The following is a 25,131-nucleotide window of genomic DNA, read 5'->3' as shown; positions in this document are numbered from 1 at the left end:
GACTCGACTTTTAGGTAATTTATTCAGAGACAGTGTTTTTACTCTCAGAAAGTCTGGCGTTATTTAGTAGGTTTATTTTGAGCTGGAGAAGCAGTGACAACAAACAAGGGACCTCATGTTGAAACAATGAAACCAGCTGTGTCAGAAGGAGTATAAGTGGATGCTATTCAAAACTGTTAACAGGATATCACCATCAGGAAAGCCTGTGTAGCACGGAAATAATGAAAACATAGGCCTCAAATGGACCTTATGCCAGTGTGGTAGTGTTAGCAGTGTCTCTAATGTCATCTAGTGGCTGTCTGATCACAGAACAACTTACAAAAACCAAACAAATTTTTTGTCAGCTTAAAACTTAAAACATTATATAATATATAAAGCAATATATTATATAATTTATTATATATTATATATAATTTAATATGTTACTTTTAGTTCTTATTAGAGTTTTTCCAATTCTGTAGTATCCCACTATAGTCAGTTTGGCATATGCTAATGAGCTTCAAACTACTCCCTGACTTCATCCTCCGCCTCATTCTGCCCACTCAAGCTCAAAGAGATGAGAACATAGTAGCAAGCAACAATGTCTGTAACAAAGTGTCCTAGTGTCCTTGTGCTGTTATTTCATTTTTTGCATAACCAGCTCTGTGTATGTGGTGTGTATTTAGTATGCACTATTACACTGCTGCCCTCCTACATCTCTGTGTGTGAGACAAACTGGTCAGTCACAACAGAAGAAAGACATCAACTACTTGCATCATATGGCTACTCTCCATCACTAGAAACACACAAATGATTAACAAACCATCACATCGTCTGTGGATAACAGATTAAAGTAAGTGTTGAAATTTGTGTAAGATATGTTATTGAAAGGACTACATTTTGACTGCTGTGTAAATTTTCTGATACTACTTTATGTCTTAGCAAATTTGAAATGTGTCTCTATGAAATTAATTTCCTGAAGTTGATTTCATCTTTGCAGCATACCTATTGGAAGAAAAAGAAAGCACACTGAGGAGAAGAAGTGCCTTTGAGGCAACTGCTGTTGTGATTTGGAGCTATATAAATAAAATTCAGTTGAACTGAACTGAATTGAAGGGACCCATACAAACAGCTTAAAATCCCTTTAAATGACTGGAATATAGTGGAGAAGAAAAGAAAAAAACTGAACCAGGGTATTTCAAAGAAAAGATCACTTTTGGGTATTTTTTTTAAAGTTTCATAAGCAACAATGGCATCAACAGGTCTTCAGCTGATGGGTTTGGTGCTGGCTCTGCTGGGTTGGGTTTGTGGGGCGCTGGTGTGTGCTGCTCCTCTGTGGCGTGTATCTGCATTCGTAGGTGGAGAGATAGTCATTGCCCAGGTGTTGTGGGAAGGACTGTGGATGAACTGTCTGTCTCAGACCACAGGACAGATCCAGTGCAAGACCTATGACTCCACCCTGGCACTGCCTATGTTTACCCAAGCAGCCCGGAGCCTCGCAGTTCTGTCTTTACTTCTCTGTCTTCTGGCCATCATCCTCGGGGTGTCAGGAGCCAAGTGTACTCACTGCATGGGAGACAATAACCAGGACTCCAAGGCAAGACTGGAAAGGATAGCAGGGGTGCTCTTCATTGTGGCTGGGCTTGCCTACTTGATACCCATCTGTGGAACTGCCTATGCAATCATCAGGGACTTCTATGATCCAAATGTTGCTGCGCCTTTGAAAAGAGAACTGGGGCCGGCATTGTACCTGGGTTGGGGGGCCAGCATACTGCTCCTGGTGGGGGGAGCTCTGCTGCACATCGGCTCTCCTCCACCAGGAGCAAGAGCTCTGCCCATTATCGGAAGACCAGCAAAAGACGACCAACAAACAGTAGCAACAGGAGAGGTAAAGCAACAAGAGAAATCCTTTGTATGAAACCAGTGGGTATTTGAACAGATACAGAGGTCACAACTTCATTATTTAAGTTTCTGGAAACTGCAAGGTCATTATCTACAAGGGGATATTCAGAACATAATAGGTTTCATAGTATTATAAAGTTAAGTTTGGTTTGTTAAATTAAGTTTATTTAATAAGGTGGAAGGCTTATGACTTTTTTACTCTCAAAAATGATATAAATTGCATGACAAATATTTAATGACTAAATTGCAAAAATATGGCTTATGTAACAAATGTGATACAAATTAAAACTCATATATGCAGATTAAAATTTGAAATAATGTTATATATATTTTGTCTAAAAGTTCAACAAACACTCCATTATCAAAAAAAAAAAAAGATTTCTGGCAGTTATTTCATGATTCAGGTTTTAAAGAACTAATTAATCCTAATTTGAACAAGCTGCTAAGGAAATGGATAGAAGGGCTTTTTAAAAGAGTAGAAAGTGAAATGAGTTGTGGGTGGATTGCAGATGTTTACTAATGCATGTGACTTACATTTGTCAGATTCCAATCAGCCTCTGCTTGTGTTTGTGCGTGTGTGGGGGCTGTCTGTGTACAGAAGACCAGTGTGCATATTGTAGCTGTGTGAGCTGGTGTTTGCACTGAAAATATGTGTGGGCAGTTGGAGCAATGCCATTTACTTTTAACACACACAAAGAAATTGTTAAATTTCATTTTAGTCTGCTATTATTAGATATACATTTTATAGCTTGATGACAGTTGGGACTTTTTCCACTAGTAATAATTATTGATCTAAATGTTATTTCCAGTAAACACAGTTTTTCTATTTTAGTGTAATAAAACAAATACATTTTTACTTGTGTTTTTTCTGATTGTGTTTTAATACTGCATTTTTTTTCTGTCAAGTCAGCAAATGCAATGAATATAATACAATATACTTTACTAAGAATTGTTTTATTCCTATTGTTTTTAATTAATTATTTTATTTGGATTGTAATGACCTATGCACAACAATAAATGTGTTTGCCATCACAACAGCTGGTTGTCCTGTTCATATTTGATGTCTAATGAAATTGAGTAAACATGTATTGAATGTAACCATCCCAGAAAAAGATGTTCACAAAATTCTATTCCCAGTGCTCTTTATTGTCAAGACTTTACCACACATTGAACATTTCCTAATCTAATAAAAAAAAAATCCAAGCTGGGTTTGCTTTAAAAAAATGGCCTCAAGAGCAACACACATTCTCGCTGAAGGACAGCTGCAATGATATGTTAATGATTACCTCACATGTCACCGATTATGAACACAGAACAAAATTTGTCCTTTGAGGTCTTTTCAGTCTGAACTTGAACGTTATGCAGAATCTAGATTATCATTTAAGCATTCGGCTCACATTGTTCTTGTTAACCATTTCCCATTTACTGCATGTTTGTTCTACCGTGTGTGTGTGTGTGTGTGTGTGTGTGTGTGTGTGTGTGTGTGTGTGTGTGTGTGTGTGTGTTTTAACCATACAGAGTATGAGTAAGAGAAGAATGAAATGCTGCTGGATCTTAAAGCACTTTGAGTAGTAATAGCACCCAAAAAACACAAGGGGGCACAAGTAAACTGTAAGGAAACAATGCACTATTCCAACAACAACCTTTATATATTACTTTTGGGACCAGTTTAGGTGTCATTATGTGTTATGTGATCATTGTTTAGTTTTACATCAGAAAGAAACAAAGCACACATCACCTGAGAAGATGTGTCTCTATGTAGTGTTTCCTTTATGCTGCCCTCACAGCAACATATTGAACTTTTGTTAAAAAGTTTTTTTTAAAGGTAGGCCTCTTTTGTGCAATTGGGCAATATATTGATGAGGAGTTCTTCTTTTTGGAATGGAACAAACAGTGAGTTTATTTTCAGTCACCCTTATCGCTTTTGTTTTGACACAACATAATTCACAGTCTAATTATTTCCAAGCACCCTCAGCTGCAATATGGTACAATTTGTCAGAGGAAAAATTGTATATAATGTGATCAGCTTCATGAGATGTGCTCTTTTTATTGATCACTAAGCAATCTACATGTCAAATTCAGTTAAGGTGAAATGTAAACATAAAAAATGTCATTTTAAAACTGAAAACTACCTGAATTCTAGTCAACTTTTTTCACACCTTTCTTAAGCTTCTTTTCTCTTGAGACTAGAAGAATAAGTTCTCTGCTGAACTCGGGGTCAGCTCTGGAGCCTCAGCATAAAAAGTTAAACATCAAGCTGCAAAGCTAGAGTGGCCTCAGTCATGATTACCTCTCCACAGGTAATTCATTAAGAGTGTTCTCACCAGTGAATTTGACAACAACACGCTAAATGCAAGGAAATCTTTACAATTAGTCATTAAATAGCATGTAGCATGTGTGGTTGTCTTTCTATGTTATGGACTGTTATGGACTCAAAGCATGTACAACCCTGTCTGTCAAGAGATTTTTGTTTTTATATAATTTGATCAGCTTCATGAAATGTGTTTTTCTGTTGTTTAAGCAATCTAAATGTCTATGTGACTTTTTCACCTAATAATTTTTGATGAACTCTTTCAGCTACTGAACCATTTCCTCTTTTTGAGAACAGATGTAGAAAAGGGAAATAAACCGTTGCTTTTAGTACACTCTGTACAGTGTAGGTAAGTGTAGACAGGAAACTACAGGTCTGCAGAGCATGTTTTTTATAGAAGTGAAATTATAATCTTAAGTGTGTGCTGATTCTGAGTGATGTTGTTATTTTTGTACGCACACACACACACACACACACAGACATGTATAAAATAAAGGAACGCAGGCAGCAGTGTGCAGTTGCAGGGTGCGTTTGCTGCTGCCCACGCGTGTAAAAATGACTGCAGTCTCTGTGTTTTCTAACTCAGGTGTCTTAGCTGAAGAATTACAGGGTGATTTAAAGAAATCCCCTGTCACTGTCATACTGTCAAAGCTCTTTCCTGTGCCTGTACAAACAAATATATTCTGAAATGGAGATTATGTTTTAAAAAATCATGTTCATGTTCAATATATGAATATATGGGAATAATTAACAAAACCAAATGGCCTGTATTTATATAGCGCTTTACTAGTCCCTAAGGACCCCAAAGCGCTTTACATATCCAGTCATCCACCCATTCACACACACATTCACACACTGGTGATGGCAGCTACATTGTAGCTGTTAGGTATTTTAGTACCATGGGAGCATTTACTGGATATTGTTTTATAGTGACATTATGCAGGAAAACTCTGTCATTCAATAAGGCCCCTTTGTTTTAGTTATTTTTCTCTTTGACCCAAGAATTGATGTGTGAGAATCACAGGCTGGTACAAGGTTGAAATACCACAGAGATCACTCCCTCAGCTACATTAGTTTCTTAATCTTTTAGGAGACGCCTGTTGAAGGCCAAATGGTTTGTTTCAGATTTCACTAATGAAAGAACTCTTCGTTTTGTGCCTTGAAAATATGTCGCTGAGATAATCACAATTGTAGCTGAACTGATAAACTACACAAAGGATGCTTCTTCACCCAAGGGCAGGAAGACGCTGCCTTATCTTGGTCTGTACTGGTTTAAACTGATAAATCTGCTGTCTCATGAATTTTACCCTCTATATAAACTGTTGTACTTGTGAATAAAGTTGAGTCACTTTGGGAAGACAATCTAAAGCAGTCTCTGTTTTCTTGTTCTCCCAAGCTGCTCCCGAGCTCGTACTAACACGCTGAATGGCATGCTTGAATATTACTTGAGAATATATTTGACTGTGTTACAGACTAAGGGACATTCTCTGCTGATAGGTGAAGGTACATTCTCTGCTGATAGACGTCCACGCCTCGGAGGAAGCCGATCCACGGAGTAGGCCTTGGAAACCGTTTCCTTCAGTAGCCACAGCCACCCTGGGGCGCACTGACAGAGGTGAGGCTGCCGGACACTGGCGCCACCGAGCCCTCTGACCACCATCAGTAGGCAACGGGTGAAGTAACCAAAGGTAATATTTATCTGTCTAGGGATTAAATATTTATGTTAAGGCCTGCTATTACCCACACTACGCCTCACTTATATTTCGTTTATTTTACAGTCCTTTAAGCGTATTCTTTCTCTAAATATTAATATTTAATTGTCTGAAAAACAAACAAACACCAAACAACCATTCAGAGACACGTGTTTGGACATGCTACCCCCTCCTGCATGACTAAATTACACTTTTTAATCACCTGAAGTGGTCTCGCGTGATAAAACGTTGTCTTATATGAACAGTATCCATCACCAAACTCTTTTTTTTTTTTCATGGCTCGTTACCGCTTGAGTGAGAATGTCGACAGTTGTCTTCTTAAAGGGACAGTGCGACACTTCGTCTTGTTTGCAGCTGCGCAGAGGACGCCTGTCGCTTTAAAAAGCGTGACAGTTCATAGATGCAAAAGTGGGCTATGTGAGTTTTTGCTGTGTCGGGGGCTGTAGCGTTCTCATACCGCTGTCGACCTTTGGATCTCGACCCTCGGGGACAGTAGGCAGATCCGCCGTCCTCACTGACAATTGGCTGTGCTCCTCTTCTCTTGAGAACTACTGATTCCTATTACGCTTCAGCTCGAGACCAAAACACAGAAGAGATGTGGCGCGAGTGTGCGCGATGCTGCCAAAGTCCCCGGTCCTTAGCGCAGGCCCTTATCGCAATGTTTGAAGATTAACGAGGTTATCCGTGTCCTCTAGACCACCAGAGATACAGCAGCTGTTCCCAGCAGGCCACGAAGCCACCCTAGCAGCCGGACAGCGTGTCGAGTCGGACTGACAGGAAGGAAGTAACCGCTGTATCTGCACGGGACAAGCAGAGCCTGGTAGCATGACTGAAAAACGAATGTCGCGGTGGTATTTCGGTGGGCTGGCATCATGTGGAGCCGCCTGCTGCACGCATCCTCTGGATCTCCTTAAGGTGAGCGGCGTAAGGGGCACAGTAACCTTCCGCCGCGTGTGCAGGCCTTGACACATGGGTACAGCTGTTCCCAGAGGCAGTACTGGGGAACATGACATATTAGTTATTCGCGAATAGCTCATCACAGAGTGGTTTTCAGATATCATTCTGTGCTTTCAAAAGCTGCACACCTTCAGCCTTTATTAAAGACAGACAGACTTCGAGGTACCATGGTCGAAGACAGATGTGTTAAACATCCGGTCTGGGAGCCCGAACTGGGCCGTCGGATTGCTTGCCCCATCGAACGAGTCTTTAAAGTGTGAAACCTGCAGTGAAGGCATCGATTACCCCAATGTTTCATTTAAATGTACTGCTAACCCTTCGGCGGAGATGTTGGGCTTAATTACAGGAGTAAAAATGGGATGAAAATTCAAGTATTACAATATTTAAAAAGCTTGATTAAAATAAAATAAAAACGTACTATTGATTAGCTACAAAAACTACATGTGAAGATTTTTGTTCCTGTCATCTGTAAACTGTAAGCATTGTGCAGTGACAGTAGTCTCATTAAATGTGGAAAACTGAAATATATTTTGGAAATTGTATTTATCTCAGGCTGCTAATTGTTTTGTAAATGGATAAATTATACTTTTTATTTTTATGACAAATTTTAGAAGAGTGGCGTTATTGTTCAGGCCCACTCATGACACATATATGACTTATGAATTAAGATAAGTTGGGACTAGACTTCCAGTCTAGGATATACAGGTCTAATTAGCAAAACATGTTGATTACTTGAGTAAAAATATAAAAAAGTGGTGTTACGACAGGGTGGCATTAAGTCCAGGGGATACTCCCGCCTCTCGCTTTATGGTAGCTGAGTTAGGCTCCAGCTGCCCCAAGTGTGAAATGGATAAATGGAAGAGAATGTATGTTCGGATATCAATAGATTAAGTGCAATTTAAATCACACTGAGAAATAAAAAAAAAAAAAAACTTTTGCCACATACTCTCCTTGGTGGAGAATGCAGATCTGTGAGTGTTTGCAGGGACATGCTTGTTCACTCTTGTTGATTTCGTCACATTGCTGCATGGAGAAGTAAATTTGTACATCTCTAACAGATTACTCAAATTCTTTCTTATGTTACTCCCTTTTGATTGCACAGAAAAAAGCAGCATGTGAGCCTAATAAGGCCAACTGGTCCTCAGGAAGTCCTGTGGTGTGTAATTATGTAGTTAAGGCTTGCAATTACCCCACTGCAAAAAATGCCATGAAGTGCTCTATGTGTGTTAGCTTGTGAACTGGTTGGAGATGTTTTTGAAGTGTAGCTTCATCTTCGTAGTTGGCACACAAATTATGGGAAAGATTAAAATACAAGTTTATGGCAGAGGAAAAATCAAGGCACCTTTCATGACAGTGATGAACCTTTGACCTCTAAAAGTATTATTTAAAACATAAATTATAGATGCTTCTGTTCAGTTCAGTTCAATTGTATTTATATAGTGCTAAACCAAAACAAAAGTTGCCTCAAGGACTAGTTTTCGGGAAATGATAAAAAAGTAGTCAACATTTGTCCCCCGTGGGGTTTTTGTTAGTAACCTGATTTTAGTTAGTTTAAGGTGATTTTGAGATTTATTACTGACAAGCTATTCTTGTCTAACATGATAGTCTACATTAGTGAACAACAAAGTGATTTCACTGTGAGACAATAGAGTGACTGTGCAAGTTTTTATTGTGTTGTATACAGTACTGTGGTTATTTCCTTAAACTGAGGGCAAGTAATTGCAGCTTATTTCCTTGTTGTGGAAATGAAAGGGTGTGTTCTGAAAGCTAATGGTGATGCTGTTTTGCTCCATTGTTATTCTTTGTGTCAGAGTGAATTGGATCCCATGTGGGAGAATTGTTTGTTTACTTAACAAAAGTGAATTTCACTGAATCTGTTTACTTTTGATATACGGTTGAAGTGAGTCGCATTCCATGTTTGCTTGTCACTGCTTGTCTTGCTATCTTTTAGCATAAAAACAGATTTAAAGTATTCAGTCTGTTGTTCAGAGCATTGAGCGGTGTTCCGCTGCAGCCTAAATATGTCATCTTTACTCCTCTGTAATAACCTTCATTCCCCCACGAGTTAAATACCATAATAACAACTTTATAGGTTTTGTAGGGAGCTGTCATTGGATAAAGAAAAGAAAGGATACGCTTATAATTAGTGCATATCATACACAAAAGAACTGGGGGTTTATTCTGTAGTTTGTAACCCAACATTAAGGCAGTTTGCGACTTTGCAACTTACAAAGCCAACGCATACCAACAAACCACATTTCCATAAACGTTAACAGCAGGACATCTGCATTTAGGAATGACGTGTATCACCAAACCCACGTCAAATAAGAAAACTGCCTGGTCATGCCCTATCAGCATACTTTTTTTGTATGTGTGTTAATCAGCAGATCTATTACACCATCAGATAAACTGTTTTTTGTTTTCTGAACCTGTACTGGAGAGTTGCTAAACAAGATTTTTCTGACCTCACCTAAAAAGACAATAATTTAGCCAGACTCTTATCACCTCATCCTGGTGTAATATTTCAACACGATGAGTGTGCACAAGTGTTTCTTGGCTTGTGAATGCGTGTTGGTTCACTGATAGCTTAAGTATAGTAACCACTGAGGACAAAGCACGTACAGCAGTGTTGGCATAAACAAGGAACAGAATGGAAAAGTTCCTCAAGTGCAGCCATGCTTAAAATAATAAAAATAAGATTCCAGAAACATGCAAAATGTTGTCGAGTCCAGTTTAACTCAGCTTAAGCCGGGGTAGTGCTTGTGCAGTTAACACCCCAATACTACACCAAAAGTTTTCACTTACAAGTCATTGAATTCAGGTGTTCCAATCACTTCCATGGTCACAGGTGTATAAAATCAAGCACCTAGTCAGGCAAACTGCTTCTACAAACGGTTGTGAAAGAATGGGTTGCTCTCAGGAGCTCAGAGACTTCCAGGGTGATACAGTGATAAGCTGCCACCTGTGGAACAAGTCCAGTCAAAAAATAAATATTTCATGTTCAACTTTTAGTGGTATTGTAAGAAAGTGGAAGCTATTTGGAATTGCACCAACTCAGGCCACAAAGTGGTAGGTCACATAAAATCACAGAGCCAGATCAATGGATACTGAGATGCATAGTATACAGAGGTTTGTCATTTTCTGTAGAGTCGATAGCTACAGACCTCCAAACTTCATGTGGCCCTCAGATTAGCTCAAGAACAGTGTGTAGAGAGCTTTGTGGAATGGGTTTCCCTGGCCGAGCAGCATGGAATGGAGTGATGTAAAGCATGCTGCCAATGGACTCTAGAGCAATGGAGATATTTTCTCGAGAGAGACTAATCGTTCTTCTCCATCTGGCAATCTGATGGACAACTCTGGGTTTGGCTACTGCTAGGAGAACGGTATTTGTCTGACTGCATTGTGTCAAGTATAAAGTTTGGCGGAAGGGGGATTATTGTGTGAGGTTGCCTTTCAGGAGTGGAGCTCGGCCCTTTAGTTCCAGTGAAAGAAATTGTTAATGCTTCACCATAAAGAGACAATTTTGAGAATTTCATGCTCCCAACTTTGTGGGAGAGTTTAGAACAGCAAGACATGACTGCGCACCAGTGCACAAAGCAAGGTCCACAAAGACATGGATTAGAGAGTTTGGGGTGGAAGAACTTGGCTGTCTTACAGAGAGTCCTAAGCCCAACCCAACAGAATTCAGTACAGACTGTCAGTAGTTCTCCATGTCACTGCTGATACTTTGAAAAGCTGTGATAAACGAGATACTGAGAGCTCCAAAGTAAAACTAGGAAATGAATATTAAATTTCCCATTTGACTTGAACTGTGCTTAAAAACAGTCTGTCAGTGTAAACCAGCAGGATGGTGATTAAACAAAAAAGCGACTCAAGGAATCATAACTATTTATACATCTATTTTACTGCAGTAGACACTGACAACAGTTTCATTTGAAGGCTCAGTGACCTTCATGGTGTAATCTTGGTAATAACATAGGATTAAAGCCACATTTTGGACCATTGACCTTCTCTGATAAGAAAAATAAAACAAGTATATCTTGGTAACACATTTGGAAAACTTCTTTATGATTGCCTAAATTGCACGTATTATCATGACTTATCCTCTTCTTACAACTGTCTCATCAGAGCTTGGTGAGTGTTTTAGAGCTTTACTAATACCAGAGAATTCAGATTATACAGAGTCACCCCTTGTGGTACAAGTTGTTCTGTAAAACTAAAAGTTCGTGAGGTTGCTGTATCAGCCACAATAGACACACATTATATCAGTTTCTTCATTATTTGCTGTGTATTTACTGTGTGATCTTCATGACTGTCTGTCCAGGTACACTTACAGACGCAGCAGGAGGTAAAGAAGAGGATGATTGGAATGGCTGTTCATGTGGTGAAGAACGACGGAGTCCTGGCTCTATACAGTGGTCTATCTGCTTCACTATGTAGACAGGTATGGGTGCCTGTGTGCATACCATAGGATTCTGTGTGTTTGTGTGTGTTGTTTTCTTCATTGGTTGTTTCTCTCACTAAAACAGAGTGAGACATTTACTTTAAGCATGTAATTTGGTACCTGTAGCACATGCATAGTACTGAGATTAAAAATGTTACTATTTGAACTTACTACACTGTAGTGCTGACTATTATGTGAAGTTAACTGTGGTTGATGAATAAAATAACTGGTTTATTGCAGCAGGGTATGATCAAATACGTCACTGGTGAATTGCAAGTCTATAAATGTTGCAGAGGTGTGACCGCGGTGAGAACGAAGAGTTGTCAATAAAGGGTTGTTCAAGTTTAATCCTGTCAGACCGTAAGTGAACTAAACTCTCCTCTCAACCACCCTGTAATTAAAGGCCAAATACCAAATACACCCAAATGTTTAAATGAATTAGTAATTATGAAGTTCAAGACAATTTTGAAAATGTTTTATGTAAGTAAAATAAACTATAATATCTGTATCCATTACAAATAAAGAGAAATATTTCAAATATTTTTGTTTTAACTTTAATTATTATGGATAGAGGCTCATAAAAATCAGAAATCCAAATTATCTCAAATTATTAGCGTATTTTATTTAGAGTTTGTGTAAATTTAAACAGTAGTAGTACTGTGCACTCTATCACATTCAGCCACAGTCATGGGAAACCTGCTGACTTGAGAGTTGTTCAGTTGACAAAGGTGACAAAGCCTGGCTGCAGAATGCTGTGTCGATGCATTGATCAATAGAAAGTTGACTAGAAGGGGAAAGTGTGGTATCAAAACGTCAACAAGCAGCCTGAATGACCACAACCGTGAGAGGATTGCCAGGAAAAGTAATTTCAGGAACTTGGAAAAGCTTCAGAAGGAGTGGACTGAGTCTGGTGTCAATGCATCAAGGGCCACCACGAACAAACATCTTCAGGAATGGAGCTACAGTTCATCCTGAACCAGAGACAGTGTCAAAAAAAACTTACTTGGGATAAAGAAAAAAGAGCTGGATTTCGGTTTAACGGTCCAAAGTCCTCTTTAGATGAAAGTGATTTTCATTTTATTTCCTTGTTTTATGTCAAGGTCATACAGTCTGGAGAAAGTGCAGAGGGACAGAATCTAAAGTGTTTGAAGTCCAGTGTGTAGTTTCTGCAGTCTGTGGTGGTTTGGGGTGCCATGTCATCTGCTGGTGTTGCTCGTGGTTTTATCAGCAGAAGGACTTTAGAGGACTTCATGCTTCCTTCTGCTGCCAAACTTCATGGAGATGTCAGTATCATTTTCCCACAGGTCTTAGCACCTCTCTGTACTGTCAAAACTCTTAAATGGTGGTCTGACCATGTGATTACTGATTGACTCGCCTGATATCAGTCCTATGTGAATCCTGAAAATGAAAAAAACAAAACAAACTAAAGGTTTGAACTATTTTACTTGGGACATAATAAATGAAGAATTTATGAAAGTTCACTAATGTAAAGGCTGCTTTTAAAACTGCTTTGCTTTAGGTAGGTAGGTCTGTCCGTCCGTACGTACGTACTAGTCGATTTACAAAAGAAAACAGAAAAGAAAAAGGGGGGAAAGAACCAGAATACAAAATTTTCAATAATTAAATAAAGAATTCTTTCTCTTCTTGTCTTTTTCTTTGTTTTCTTTCTCTTGTCAGATGTCATATTCCCTCACCAGATTTGCCATCTATGAAACAGTGAGGGACATGATGGGCAGCACGAACCAGGGCCCCATGCCTTTTTACCAGAAGGTCCTGCTGGGAGCCTTTGGAGGTTGGAACATGTATTAGGAGAAAAGCTTTTATTGTTTGAAATCGCTGAGAAACAGAAGAAAACTGCTTTTACAGTTTGGGTCAGTGGTCAGTTACCTAAGGACCCAACTGTTTATAAGTTTAATGGAGTTAAAACACACACACACACACACACACACACACACACACACACATAAATATTTTGTTACTTTTTTCTATAACTCGGGCTTTCACAAACACGCATTCCAACAAGGTTTCTCTGCCAACAGGTTTCACTGGTGGGTTTGTTGGGACCCCTGCAGACATGGTGAATGTCAGGTAACATACAGTTACAGTTCTGTATCCAAATTACTGCAATCACTAGTTATTGAAATCAGAATATATGAAATGTGCTTGTCCCTAGGATGCAGAATGACATGAAACTACCACCAGAACTGAGGAGAAAGTGAGTGTTGTAACTCATAGTCTAAAAAGTTCGGCTTGAATGTTTTTTTTATTAATTTAATGCTTTTTTTTTTTTTTCCTCCAGCTACAAACACGCCATTGATGGACTTTTTAGAGTCTTCAGAGAAGGTAAATACCAAATAGGATATACTATAGCTTCATGTTTAGCTCTCACGGGTATCACGTGTGACTTCTGATTTCTATCCTGTCATGCAGAGGGCATCAGGAAACTCTTTTCAGGAGCCTCCATGGCCTCCAGCAGAGGAGCAATGGTTACTGTGGGACAGGCAAGTTACGGTAGTACAAATGTGCTCGCAGGCTACAATTTCCTATCAGGAAACATTGTCTGTATTTTTTTTTAACAATACCAATTTTAAACAATTATCACAATGTCTGAAAATGTTAGAGACCTTAATAGTTCTCAGGTCAATGATGGGCGATTTGCATTTATTTTAATTTTTATTTTAATATTGGTGGGTTATTGATGTGATATTCTTATTTCCTGATAGACGACATTATTTGTATTTAAAATCATTCAGTCGATTCGTGATCTGAAGAGTCTATTATGTGAAATTCAGTTTAAATGTATTTTCACTGCATTTAATTAATATTCTTTCACAGTCAAGGGACTAAAAAAACTGTTAAGATTGGTGCTTAATTGATCAAAAATTTTAAATGAATTATTCAGACATGACTTAAATTGTTGGAATAATCAAAATCGGTAACTATGAAAAGTTTGATAGTTGTTCAGATACTTGAAATAATTTTGTCCAGCAATTTGCATGCATTCTAATGTCAGAGTAGCACAACCATAGACATTTCTGAATGATTTTAATTAAAAGTAACAAGGTAAAAAGGATATTTCGTCATACAGTGGACCCCATTTGTTCTTTTCTGGCTGAAAAGGTTTGTAACTCTCACTTAAATAACATTCAAAAAGCAATGTAGCGCTGTTCTAACTGCTCACGTCTAATTATTCTAAAAGTGTAATCAGAAAAATGTAAACTGTAAGTCAGAAAATGAGTATAAAGTACATTTTATGTTCGAGACAGATCATTGAAGGTCTGCAGCAGCAAAACATCAAGCAGCATTTCTGTTGTATAGAGTGTAAGAAGAAAGCAAGAATATTTTGACAACATGCAGTGCTTGTTACATTGCATTCTCCAAGCATGACTGATCGCTGTGTAACTGTTACAGCCAGCTGTCTTAATATTTTTACTCAACACTCCCACCTGTTGACATCGTCTTTTTTTCTTGTACTACCACTAGGAGGAGCCAAACTCAAAATGTACATTTTTGACTGTATTTTGGACTTGTTTGTTTGTTTTTTGTAAAACTAAATTCTAGGATGTCACTATCTTTTGGGCAAACAGTGTTTTAAATAATCCAAATTGCAGCCAACTATTTAATTCGAAAGTGGTAGGAAATTCAGAAAGGGCACATTATTTCTTTTTACACTAACACTCATTTTCTTCCTCTTATTTTCTTCTTCTGTAGTTGGCATGTTATGACCAAGCCAAGCAGCTGGTGTTAGGAACAGGCATGATGGGAGATAACATATTCACACACTTTCTTTCCAGCTTCATTGCGGTAAGTATCTGGTTTTATTTTAGTCTAATTCAGTTGGTATAAAGTCTTGAGAGCTTTAATAAGTAAGTGGACTTTGTCAGTTTTTAAAACTGAACGAACCTTTATCTTAAGATGCAAAATGTCTTCATCCAAGAAGTGAAGTGTCTTCACCAAGTTAGAGTTCAGTGGCTTCCTTTTCCAAGCTCTCAAGACTACCACGATCTTGATAACTGATCACACAGACATTTTGCACTCACATTTTTGTTGATTGATCTTCACTCATATGAACTGCATCTACATCATTTGCAGGGAGGCTGTGCTACATTCCTGTGTCAGCCTCTAGACGTACTGAAGACGAGGCTGATGAATTCAAAAGGAGAGTATACAGTGAGTGGATCATTCATTATCACTTTTTCATTTCTCATACTTTCATCCCTTAATCCTGGTATTTGCTGGTATTCAGTTTTAATTAATGTCTCTGTCTTTAGGGGGTGATGCATTGCTTACGAGAAACAGCCAGACTGGGTCCACTCGCATTTTACAAGGTAAAAGACACACAAAACAAAATACATTTAAAACCTAAATGTATCACTTCAGTTATTTTACTCTCTTTTAAAACAAACATTTTAGAGGTGGTTGTATGACCTGAAATAAACTTTATCAACCTCAGAAATGTCTACGTTTTAAATTTTTCAGAAATCCCTCAGCCAGAACATGGCATATTATTTAATCTTATTTTTTGGGGGGATACTTCCCGCGTACCACTAGAGGGAGCCCATGTACAACCGGTGGTACGCATGCCACAGTTTGGGAACCACTGACCTACAGCAGCTGAGGTTAACAATGGCTTCTACCAGAGGATATAGAGACATGACAGACTTTTAGGTTTCTACTTGCTGTACTTCCGTGCATTTCATCATTTCAGGGCCTTGTATTGATTATGTTGCTGAGATCTGGTGGATCAAGTCAAAGTCAAAGTCAAAGTCAACTTTATTTGTCGATTCTGCCACATGTACAGGACATACGGAGAATAGAAATTGCGTTACTCTTCACTCCCTAGATAAATAGCAAATGAACATTTAAATATATTTAAATATAAAAGTGATTAAAAAATGCAAGTAAAATAATTAAAAAGTAAAAATTTAAATAAATACAATTATACATATAACAAGAAAGCTATATAATATACAATATAATGGGTAAGTGACATTGAGTGTAAACCAGGCAGAGTAGTGCAAATAGGCAAATAGTGCAAATGGAGATTTGGTAATGTACGGTAAGAGAAAGTGTAACAACAAAGTCTTATGAGGTAATGGCAGTCCAATGCTCCACAAAGTGACTGGTAACTGGTGCAGGCCAGTGAGTGAGTCAGAGAGTGTGTGTGTTTGTGTGTGTGTGACAGAGTTCAGTGAGACCGTGGAGGAGAGAGGGGAGAGGGGGCAGAATCGGGAGGGAGTTAAGCTTCCTGACAGCCTGATGGATGAAGCTGTCCTTCAGCCTGCTGGTCCTGGCCTGGAGACTCCGCAGTCTCCTCCCCGACGGCAGCAGCTTGAAGAAGCTTTGCATTGGGTGTGTGGGATCAGCCGCTATGCAAAGGGCTTTTTTAGTGAGACGGGTGCTGTAAATGTCCTGGAGGGAGGGGAGAGAGACACCAATGATCCTCTCTGCAGCTCTCACTATGCGTTGGAGGGTTCTATGACAGGACGCATTGCAGGCTCCAAACCACACAGTGATGCGGGGGCAGATAATCTTTTACAGTACTGCTTATTCTTGTTGTTGCTGGAGATAATTGTTGATGACGGTGGCATTGTGCATAAACACAAACTGCAACATTTTTATGTATTAGTTTATTCAACAGGGCAGCAAAGATGAATAAAGATTGCTGCAAATGACTGAGATCACCAAGAAGCTATTTTTCATCTACAGCCTCATCTGTACCTGTGACCTCCATGAAATTAAAATAAGAAAAAAGAAATACCCTTACAAAAATAATAAATAAAATATTAAAAGCATTGTTTAGTTTATTGCCTAATCTCATGTAGGAGCTCTAATTGAATAGATTTGTTAGAGGAAACTTGCAAATAGTAATCTCTTGGTAACTTTTGTTTACAGGGACTTGTTCCTGCAGGAATCCGCTTGATTCCCCACACAGTGCTCACCTTCATCTTCCTTGAGCAGCTCAAGAAACACTTTGGCATTCGTATCATCTCCTGATTGCCCTCTGACCAGCCGCTCTTAAGCCACCCTTACTGCCTATCACTACACCCACAGTCACTCTGCTGTTCATCAAAGGAAAGAAGGGAAGGAAGGAAGACACACACAGTTTGTTATGGCTTGTGTATGCTTTCCCTCTCCTTTAGCTCTACCTCTACATTACAGCTAGTAGTTAAATTGTTTTTTTTATTTGGAGCACCAACTTCCAGTAAGGAGCTAATCCTCTTCTGATTATCCATAAATACTAATGATATGATATTAGTTAGAAATGATTTAATCAAAAAGGTCTGTAATGGGTTATTAGAATGACAGATAATAAAATTAATGGATATCCATGATCATTTTAGCTACAGATGGGTACGTGATTGTAATAATTGAATTAAGAATTGTTGCTTAAATAAGTCCTTTTCTAACCGTTGATTGTTATCATATTATACCAAGACATGTTTAGGATTTATAGAATTGTAAAATCTACTTATGAAGCTTAAAAACAAACCCAGCACGGCCTTGTCCTCAGTGTGACTCTGATAGACCGTAACAGTAAATACCAAAGCCATTACTGAAGCATGACTAAACAAGCTGTTACGTAATTCCATAATAACCATTCCAACCAACGTTAACCATGTGGGCTGTACTCTTGGTACTGATTTATTTGTTATCTTCCTTGTTGATTAATTTATATTTTAGAACTGGAAATCGACTTTTCGCAGGTTAAAGTTACATTATCGTTTACCAGATATTTTGTATTTTACTTGGTTCCTCTGTTAGCATTTCACTCTCAGATCAAGAGAAGATAAGGACCAGTCTTGCTAATGCTGCATTTTCTAAGTGAGAAGGAAATTAGTGGAGAAAGTGTGAACCAGAGGAGGAGGCTGTTAAAATCCTAATGAAGATAGAGGCTGTTTTGTGCAGAAGCCCTCGTGGCAAATTGAGGGCTTTGCACATTATCTAAAGTCTTAACTCTCCTGTATTTGACTAATTGGAATTTCTTTTGCCAGAGTAATCTTTCTTAATTTGTTATTTTACTGGGGGAAAAGTGTTTTGCAGTACTAATTTTGGCCACTAGAGGTATCTCTATTCCATGTTATAAATAAAACTAAAGGCCCTCATGTTAATTTCAGCATTTAGTATAAACATGAGGCACTTACATTGTGTGTTGGCACATTTCTAACATTACTTTTATGAATTTCCTTTGGATAGAAATGCATCATAGCTCGTTAGGGGGTGTGTTGGGTTTAACTTGAAGTAAAATGGGTCTAAATCACCACCTTTTCTTATCTGATACAGTCATCAGTGTTACTGTTCTTTGCACTCATTCTCACATAAGAGTTTATATTCCATTCAAAACACAGGGACAACCTCTTGACCAAAAATCGTACTGTACAAACACATTGTGAATTTGGGGCAGATTAAAAAAAACAAAAAAACAACCCAAAAACCCCAAAACAGTTTTACCTTCTAACACAGTCTGTTTTCTTTCATCTCTTCTCCCATATGAATAATATTAAATATAGAATATCACTTTTTTTTTCTTTTTCCTGCCTGTTCTTAAGTCATAAATCAATACATTCTCATTCACAGGTGTCAGATAAAGCACTACTGCTAGTGCTGCAGAGATACCCATAAAGTGTCCTTTTGGCATCTGTCCCTTGATGCACTGGCTGAGGCAATATTAGGTGCTGAGACATAATGGGTCCTCTTTTAAAGGGCGACAAAATACGCTTTCTGAAGTTAAAGGGGATGTGAAAGAAGTCACGAGTTTGTCACCCAGGAGACTGCAGTTCGCGCCACATTTCAGAGCTCGGTGTCTTCCACTTCCTTCTTCACATTTCAAAAGAAAATACATTTCTAAGCTTTTGCTTTTTTTCTAAATGCTATCACCCACTGGTTACATCTAACCATCAAAAACTACTTGCTATGGAATGATCACACTTTTTACAAGATGACCCTTCACATCATTAACACTCTACATTCAAGAATAAAACTTACCACGTACATTCAGATGTGAAAGGAGTAGTTTGTTCATCCTTATGTGACAAGCTGGGAACGACAGCCACCAACTAATGCCATAATCAGTGTGTCAGTACATCAATGCCAACGGACACTTTGTGCGTATTGTGTAAAATGACTGCATTTGAAGCCTTGGGAAGGAGAATGAGTTGCTTTAACACAGGAGTGACAAAAAAGAAATAGACCACCCTTTTAAAAATCACTGGATTTTTTCTTTATTTCTGTCTGACTGGCTTCTCAGAGCTTCTGTAGTAAAATTTTCAATAACCACTTGATATCTTACAATTCTTTTTAAATCTATAAAGATGCCTGTGAAGAACTGCTGTAGCATTCTTTAATCCTAGTGTTTTCTCTAATTAGATGCATGTCAGAGTTTGTCTCAGGATGCTTCTCTGTTTTATGAGATGACCCTTGAAATCATTATGATTGACCTGCTGCTTAGAAACACATGCTGTATGTTAAAGCATGTTCTAAAAGTAAAGTTCTGGTTAGCAACGTTAATGTCTTATCCCAGTTACTGTTCTGTGACAACTTTCACTTCGGTTCAGAGAAATGATGCATCTGAAGTGCTTTGCCTGCTCTGTTAACAGAACTTGTAAAGTCATGTTGCCTTAAAGTGTCTGTCCTGCAGAGGGCAGCATAGAAACGTGTGAAGCGTCATCCAAGTGTGCATCCAAGTAACCCTGCATCTTCATCCTAGGATGAACTGTGAAAAAATGAAACTGGAGGATCAGTGTGATGAGTTCTGATTTAGATTTTAACAAATGTTTTTTGGAATTAAAGTACTAATTTAAAATTGGTGTTTTGTATTTATTACATTATAGTAAAGCTTTATTTTGGAACAAAATTAAGGTGCTGTTAGTCATGCCGTATTTTTTGTGATGATTATTTTTGACATTTAATAAATTAGCTGCAGACCCACTGGGCTATATTAAGTCTATGTCATAAAACAAACAGGGTAGTCTTTGTGTTGATGCTTTTTCTTGTGCCATAGGCTCACACTGTGAAATAACAGTGGCTGTGATTGTGAAATAACTTCATCTTCAGGGATTTGGCCTCAATAGAACAAGGACATAGTTTAATGCCTCTCAACACCCCCACCCCGAGGCTTTAGATCACTACTTCCTTTGCACAATTATGTGGTTAAGTTATTATATTCGGACATAATCATTAACGAACGAATTAATCTAGGTGCCCTTTACATTAATAATACCATCCTTCACAGTAGTGATTATGATCTTTAACCTGCTCACGTACATATTCAAGAGTGTTACTTTTCCACAGCTATGTAAGCCATCTGTGTGTACAGTGGTGACAAAAATCCTTATTTATTTTCAGGAGGCCCATCACTTCATTAGCTCTCAGTCAATAAACACTGTTCCTCACAAATGTATTTGTTCAAAAAAAAGATTCAACATTTTGACTAAAGTACATTTTGTACAGGGCATTCAGTACTTCCAGCATCATCCAGGGATTCGAGGTTTGTTCTGTGTCCAACTGTTGTCATATTATTTATTTTTCTCTTTGGGGAACAGCAGATACTTATGATAAATGAGTCTTTCTAAACAGTCAATTTATATTTTTTTAGCAATTCACTCATTTGTATTCTGTATTTCTGGCTTTTCATTCGTGTCCAATTTATTATACTGTTGTGTTATGTACCTTCTAGGAACATTTCCCCAATTGGAGGACATAAAGTACAGCATCTATTTTTCTAGCAACAATGAAACTTGATGGAAGCTACACAGGGCGAGAGGCAGGGTACACCGTGAACAGGTCGTAAACCTGACACGGGACTAACAAGCTGGCTGTAGTTAAACCTTTACTCAAAAAGCCATCTCTAGACCCAGCAGTCTTAGCTAATTATAGGCCAATCTCCAACCTTCCTTTCATATCAAAAATCCTTGAAAGAGTAGTTGTCAAACAGCTAACAGATCATCTGCAGAGGAATGGTTTATTTGAAGAGTTTCAGTCAGGTTTCAGAGCTCAGCACAGCACAGAAACAGCTTTAGTGAAGGTTACAAATGATCTTCTTATGGCCTCTGACAGTGGACTCATCTCTGTGCTTGTCCTGCTAGACCTTAGTGCAGCATTCGATACTGTCGACCATAATATCCTATTAGAGCAATTAGAACATGCTGTAGGTATTACAGGTACTGCGCTGCAGTGGTTTGTATCATATCTATCTAATAGACTCCAGTTTGTGCATGTAAATGGAGAGTCCTCTTCACACACTGAGGTTAATTATGGAGTTCCACAGGGTTCAGTGCTAGGACCAATTCTGTTTACATTATACATGCTTCCCTTAGGCAGTATCATTAGAAGACATAGCATACATTTTCACTGCTATGCTGATGACACCCAGCTCTATCTGTCCATGAAGCCAGATGACACACACCAATTAGTTAAACTGCAGGAATGTCTTAAAGACATAAAGACCTGGATGGCCGCTAACTTTCTGCTTCTTAATTCAGATAAAACTGAGGTTATTGTACTCGGCCCTGAAAATCTTAGAAATATGGTATCTAACCAGATTCTTACTCTGGATGGCATTACCTTGGCCTCCAGTAACGCGGTGAGGAACCTTGGAGTCATTTTTGACCAGGACATGTCCTTCAACGCACATATTAAACAAATATGTAAGACTGCTTTCTTCCATTTGCGCAACATCTCTAAAATTAGAAATATCCTGTCTCAGAATGACGCTGAAAAACTAGTTCATGCATTTATTACTTCCAGGCTGGACTACTGTAATTCATTATTATCAGGATGTCCAAAAAACTCGCTGAAAAGCCTTCAACTAATCCAAAATGCTGCAGCAAGAGTCCTGACAGGGACTAGAAAGAGAGAGCATATTTCTCCTGTTTTGGCTTCCCTTCATTGGCTTCCTGTTAAATCCAGAATTGAATTCAAAATCCTGCTCCTCACATACAAGGTCTTAAATAATCAGGCCCCATCTTATCTTAATGACCTTGTAGTACCATATCACCCTATTAGAGCGCTTCGCTCTCGCTCTGCAGGCCTACTTGTTGTTCCTAGAGTATTTAAAAGTAGAATGGGAGGGAGAGCCTTCAGTTTTCAGGCCCCTCTTCTGTGGAACCAGCTTCCAGTTTGGATTCGGGAGACAGACACTATCTCTACTTTTAAGATTAGGCTTAAAACTTTCCTTTTTGCTAAAGCATATAGTTAGGGCTGGACCAGGTGACCCTGAATCCTCCCTTAGTTATGCTGCAATAGATGTAGGCTGCCGGGGGATTCCCATGATGCATTGAGTTTTTCCTTTCCAGTCACTTTTCTCACTCACTATGTATTAACAGACCTCTCTGCATTGAATCATATCTGTTATTAACCTCTGTCTCTCTTCCACAGCATGTCTTTATCCTGTCTTCCTTCTCTCACCCCAACCGGTCGCAGCAGATGGCCGCCCCTCCCTGAGCCTGGTTCTGCCGGAGGTTTCTTCCTGTTAAAAGGGAGTTTTTCCTTCCCACTGTCGCCAAAGTGCTTGCTCATAGGGGGTCATATGATTGTTGGGTTTTTCTCTGTATCTATGAAGCGCCTTGAGGTGACTTTTGTTGTGATTTGGTGCTATATAAATAAAATTGAATTGAATTAACAGAGAAACAGGCTGACATTTACACTCACATTCACAACTACGGGCATTTTAGAACCACCAATTAACCCAAATCTCAGTAACTACATGTCTTTGCACTGTGGGAGGAAGAGGAAGCTGGAGTACATAGATGGAGCATATAAAATGAAAATTAAAAAAGCATCTAAAATGGATCCTTGAGGGTCGCCACAGTTATTGGAAGCTGAGGATGATGAGCAGTTTCCTATTTGGACAATAAAGGTTCTATCTTTAAGCTAAGTTGGAAATTGGTGTCGAGCGTATCCATCAACAGTACAAGAGTCAGAATCAACAGTGCACAGATAGATTCATTCAGCTAGGAGGGTTGGTTTTCTGGAATTTAAGTGGAGCTATGTTGTTGATTATAATGGAGCAAGCCATGTTAAAGAGAGTCATGAGATACTGCCTGATTGTGTAAGAGGCATCTATGCTAGATTTTTGAAGGCACAGAAACTTAAGAGTAAAAGCAGCTGGAATAATGAAACAAGAAAGGGATTGTGGCTGGAATGTGGCACGAAGCGTAGACTCACATGCAATAGCCTGAGATACAGATATCAACAGTTTCAAAGTTAACAGAAATGCCAATAAAACAAGATCTGCTGTGTGGCTCTGCTGATAGATGGGACAGATCTACTAAACATACTGTGAACCACAGTATTAGCAAATATTAAAATCCACTAAAATTAAAAGACTGAGTGAGAAATCATCCAAGATAAATGCTCTGAAAGCTCTTGAATAAAGTAACTATTCCCTTTCATTTCCATAAAAGAAAATAAGCTAAGGATAAAGGACTGATTTAGATTCTGTGACAGTAAATGCATCACTTTTTTAAAAATGAAAATTTGAAGAACAGTTTTGAATTTTGTTTTCATAAGATTTCAATTCACTTTGGACCAGTAAGTAAAATTATTCATATGCAAAAGACTTTGAAAGAGGTGACAAAGCTACAGAGGATTGTCACTAATTTAAGAGCTGCAGAAACTTAGTGAACAGCAGTTTTCAACAAACACATTAAATACATTCCATTCAACCATAGGCAGTATGAAAAAAGATGGACATAGCTTCTGGGACTGAAAAATGAAGCCAATGCAGGACTGCCTTAAACTTGCATTCTTTCTAATGGCCTGGAGAGGTTGACTCCTCTGGTTCAAATAGAGGTCAGTCTATATAGAATCTTTTGCTGTATGACCTCAGTAAATACTTTCCTGATATGATTTCATAATTTGAAATTTTATTGAATACGCCGTAGAAGTCATTTTAATTTTGTTGTGTCCAACATTAGAGTAAACAAAAGAGGATAAAATAGGGGATGTTTTTGAGCAGGCCTACCTTGTGACTGAGAAGTTTCCTCCATATCATTATGAAGCACCCGCTGGTTTTCTCCATGAGATTAAAAAGCAAAGCTTGAGTCTTAACGAGACTTCACTAACAAACGAGGGCAACACACATAGCAAAATTTTAACTTTAGCTAATACAAAGTTAAATGCAACTGTCAAAGGAATAAAAATCCAGTGCTGCTTTTATTTACTCGCCTCTGTTTATCACATGCATCACCTGATTTCATTCAGCAGTGATTTGGCTTATAGACCGTTATGATAGTTTTAGAACTCTGAGGATGGATGAGACAACAATTACCCACTTTGCTGACCACTATGTTGCTTTAAAGGCCAGCTGCGGTTCAGTTTGATCTCAGCATGGTCAAGAGCTCAGTGAAAAGTGATTGCGGGTTCTGGGCTGAGTCTAGATGGAGGAACAGCAGGAAATGATATTAACTCAAAGGTCACGGTGAAACTCTGGCGACAATGAAAGCGATCTAAGAATGAAAGTTTTTCTTCCATGTTACTTGGCACTCGGTAACTCATCTGGTAACACAGTCCACACCACAAATATTCATCCCTCAACCTTTGTGGCTCTACAGGGTTAGCGGTTCAGTAAAAGTAGATTGTAAAATGATGGTTATCTACTGATTGTTATAAATTTAATCATGTTTTCTGACTAGATCACTTGATGATATTGCTTGTCTTCATCCTAAAAAAACCTCTTTGGTTACACTGGGCTTATATTTGCAGCCATTACTGATGATATCATGCACTGAGTTTTGTTGCATTTGGTTCAGTCTGAGCACACAGAAGTCTCCTGCACCACTGCATTCGTGTTTCTTCCACCGGTACTGAAATCATCAATAAATGTC

General features: G+C 38.5%; 2 protein-coding genes across 2 annotated transcripts; both read left to right on the top strand.

Moving 5' to 3' along the window:
* Positions 1–483: 483 nt before the first annotated feature.
* Positions 484–2,815, top strand: LOC147328259 (claudin-4-like). Its single transcript, XM_086296493.1, has 2 exons — positions 484–832; positions 980–2,815. Exon 2 carries the CDS (start codon positions 1,229–1,231, stop codon positions 1,895–1,897), a length of 669 nt encoding a protein of 222 aa, XP_086152619.1. The 5' UTR covers positions 484–832; positions 980–1,228; the 3' UTR covers positions 1,898–2,815.
* A 2,262-nt stretch (positions 2,816–5,077) lies between these two features.
* slc25a10b (solute carrier family 25 member 10b) lies at positions 5,078–20,108 on the top strand. The gene is made up of 12 exons (XM_086296491.1): positions 5,078–5,880; positions 6,600–6,819; positions 11,186–11,305; positions 12,983–13,097; positions 13,345–13,393; positions 13,479–13,520; positions 13,605–13,648; positions 13,736–13,806; positions 15,017–15,109; positions 15,398–15,475; positions 15,577–15,633; positions 17,201–20,108. The coding sequence occupies exons 2-12, from the start codon at positions 6,730–6,732 to the stop codon at positions 17,300–17,302; spliced, it is 861 nt and encodes a 286-aa protein (XP_086152617.1). The 5' UTR covers positions 5,078–5,880; positions 6,600–6,729; the 3' UTR covers positions 17,303–20,108.
* Positions 20,109–25,131: the final 5,023 nt, after the last annotated feature.

This window comes from Aulonocara sp. 'chitande type north' Nkhata Bay, linkage group LG6, assembly GCF_057382095.1.
Source record: "Aulonocara sp. 'chitande type north' Nkhata Bay isolate Kocher_YH1m ecotype deep benthic linkage group LG6, A_spYH_male_GT1.1, whole genome shotgun sequence".
Lineage (NCBI taxonomy): Eukaryota > Metazoa > Chordata > Actinopteri > Cichliformes > Cichlidae > Aulonocara > Aulonocara sp. 'chitande type north' Nkhata Bay.
The sequence above is the reverse complement of the archived record's forward strand: the minus strand, read 5'-3'. Positions and strand labels throughout refer to the sequence as shown.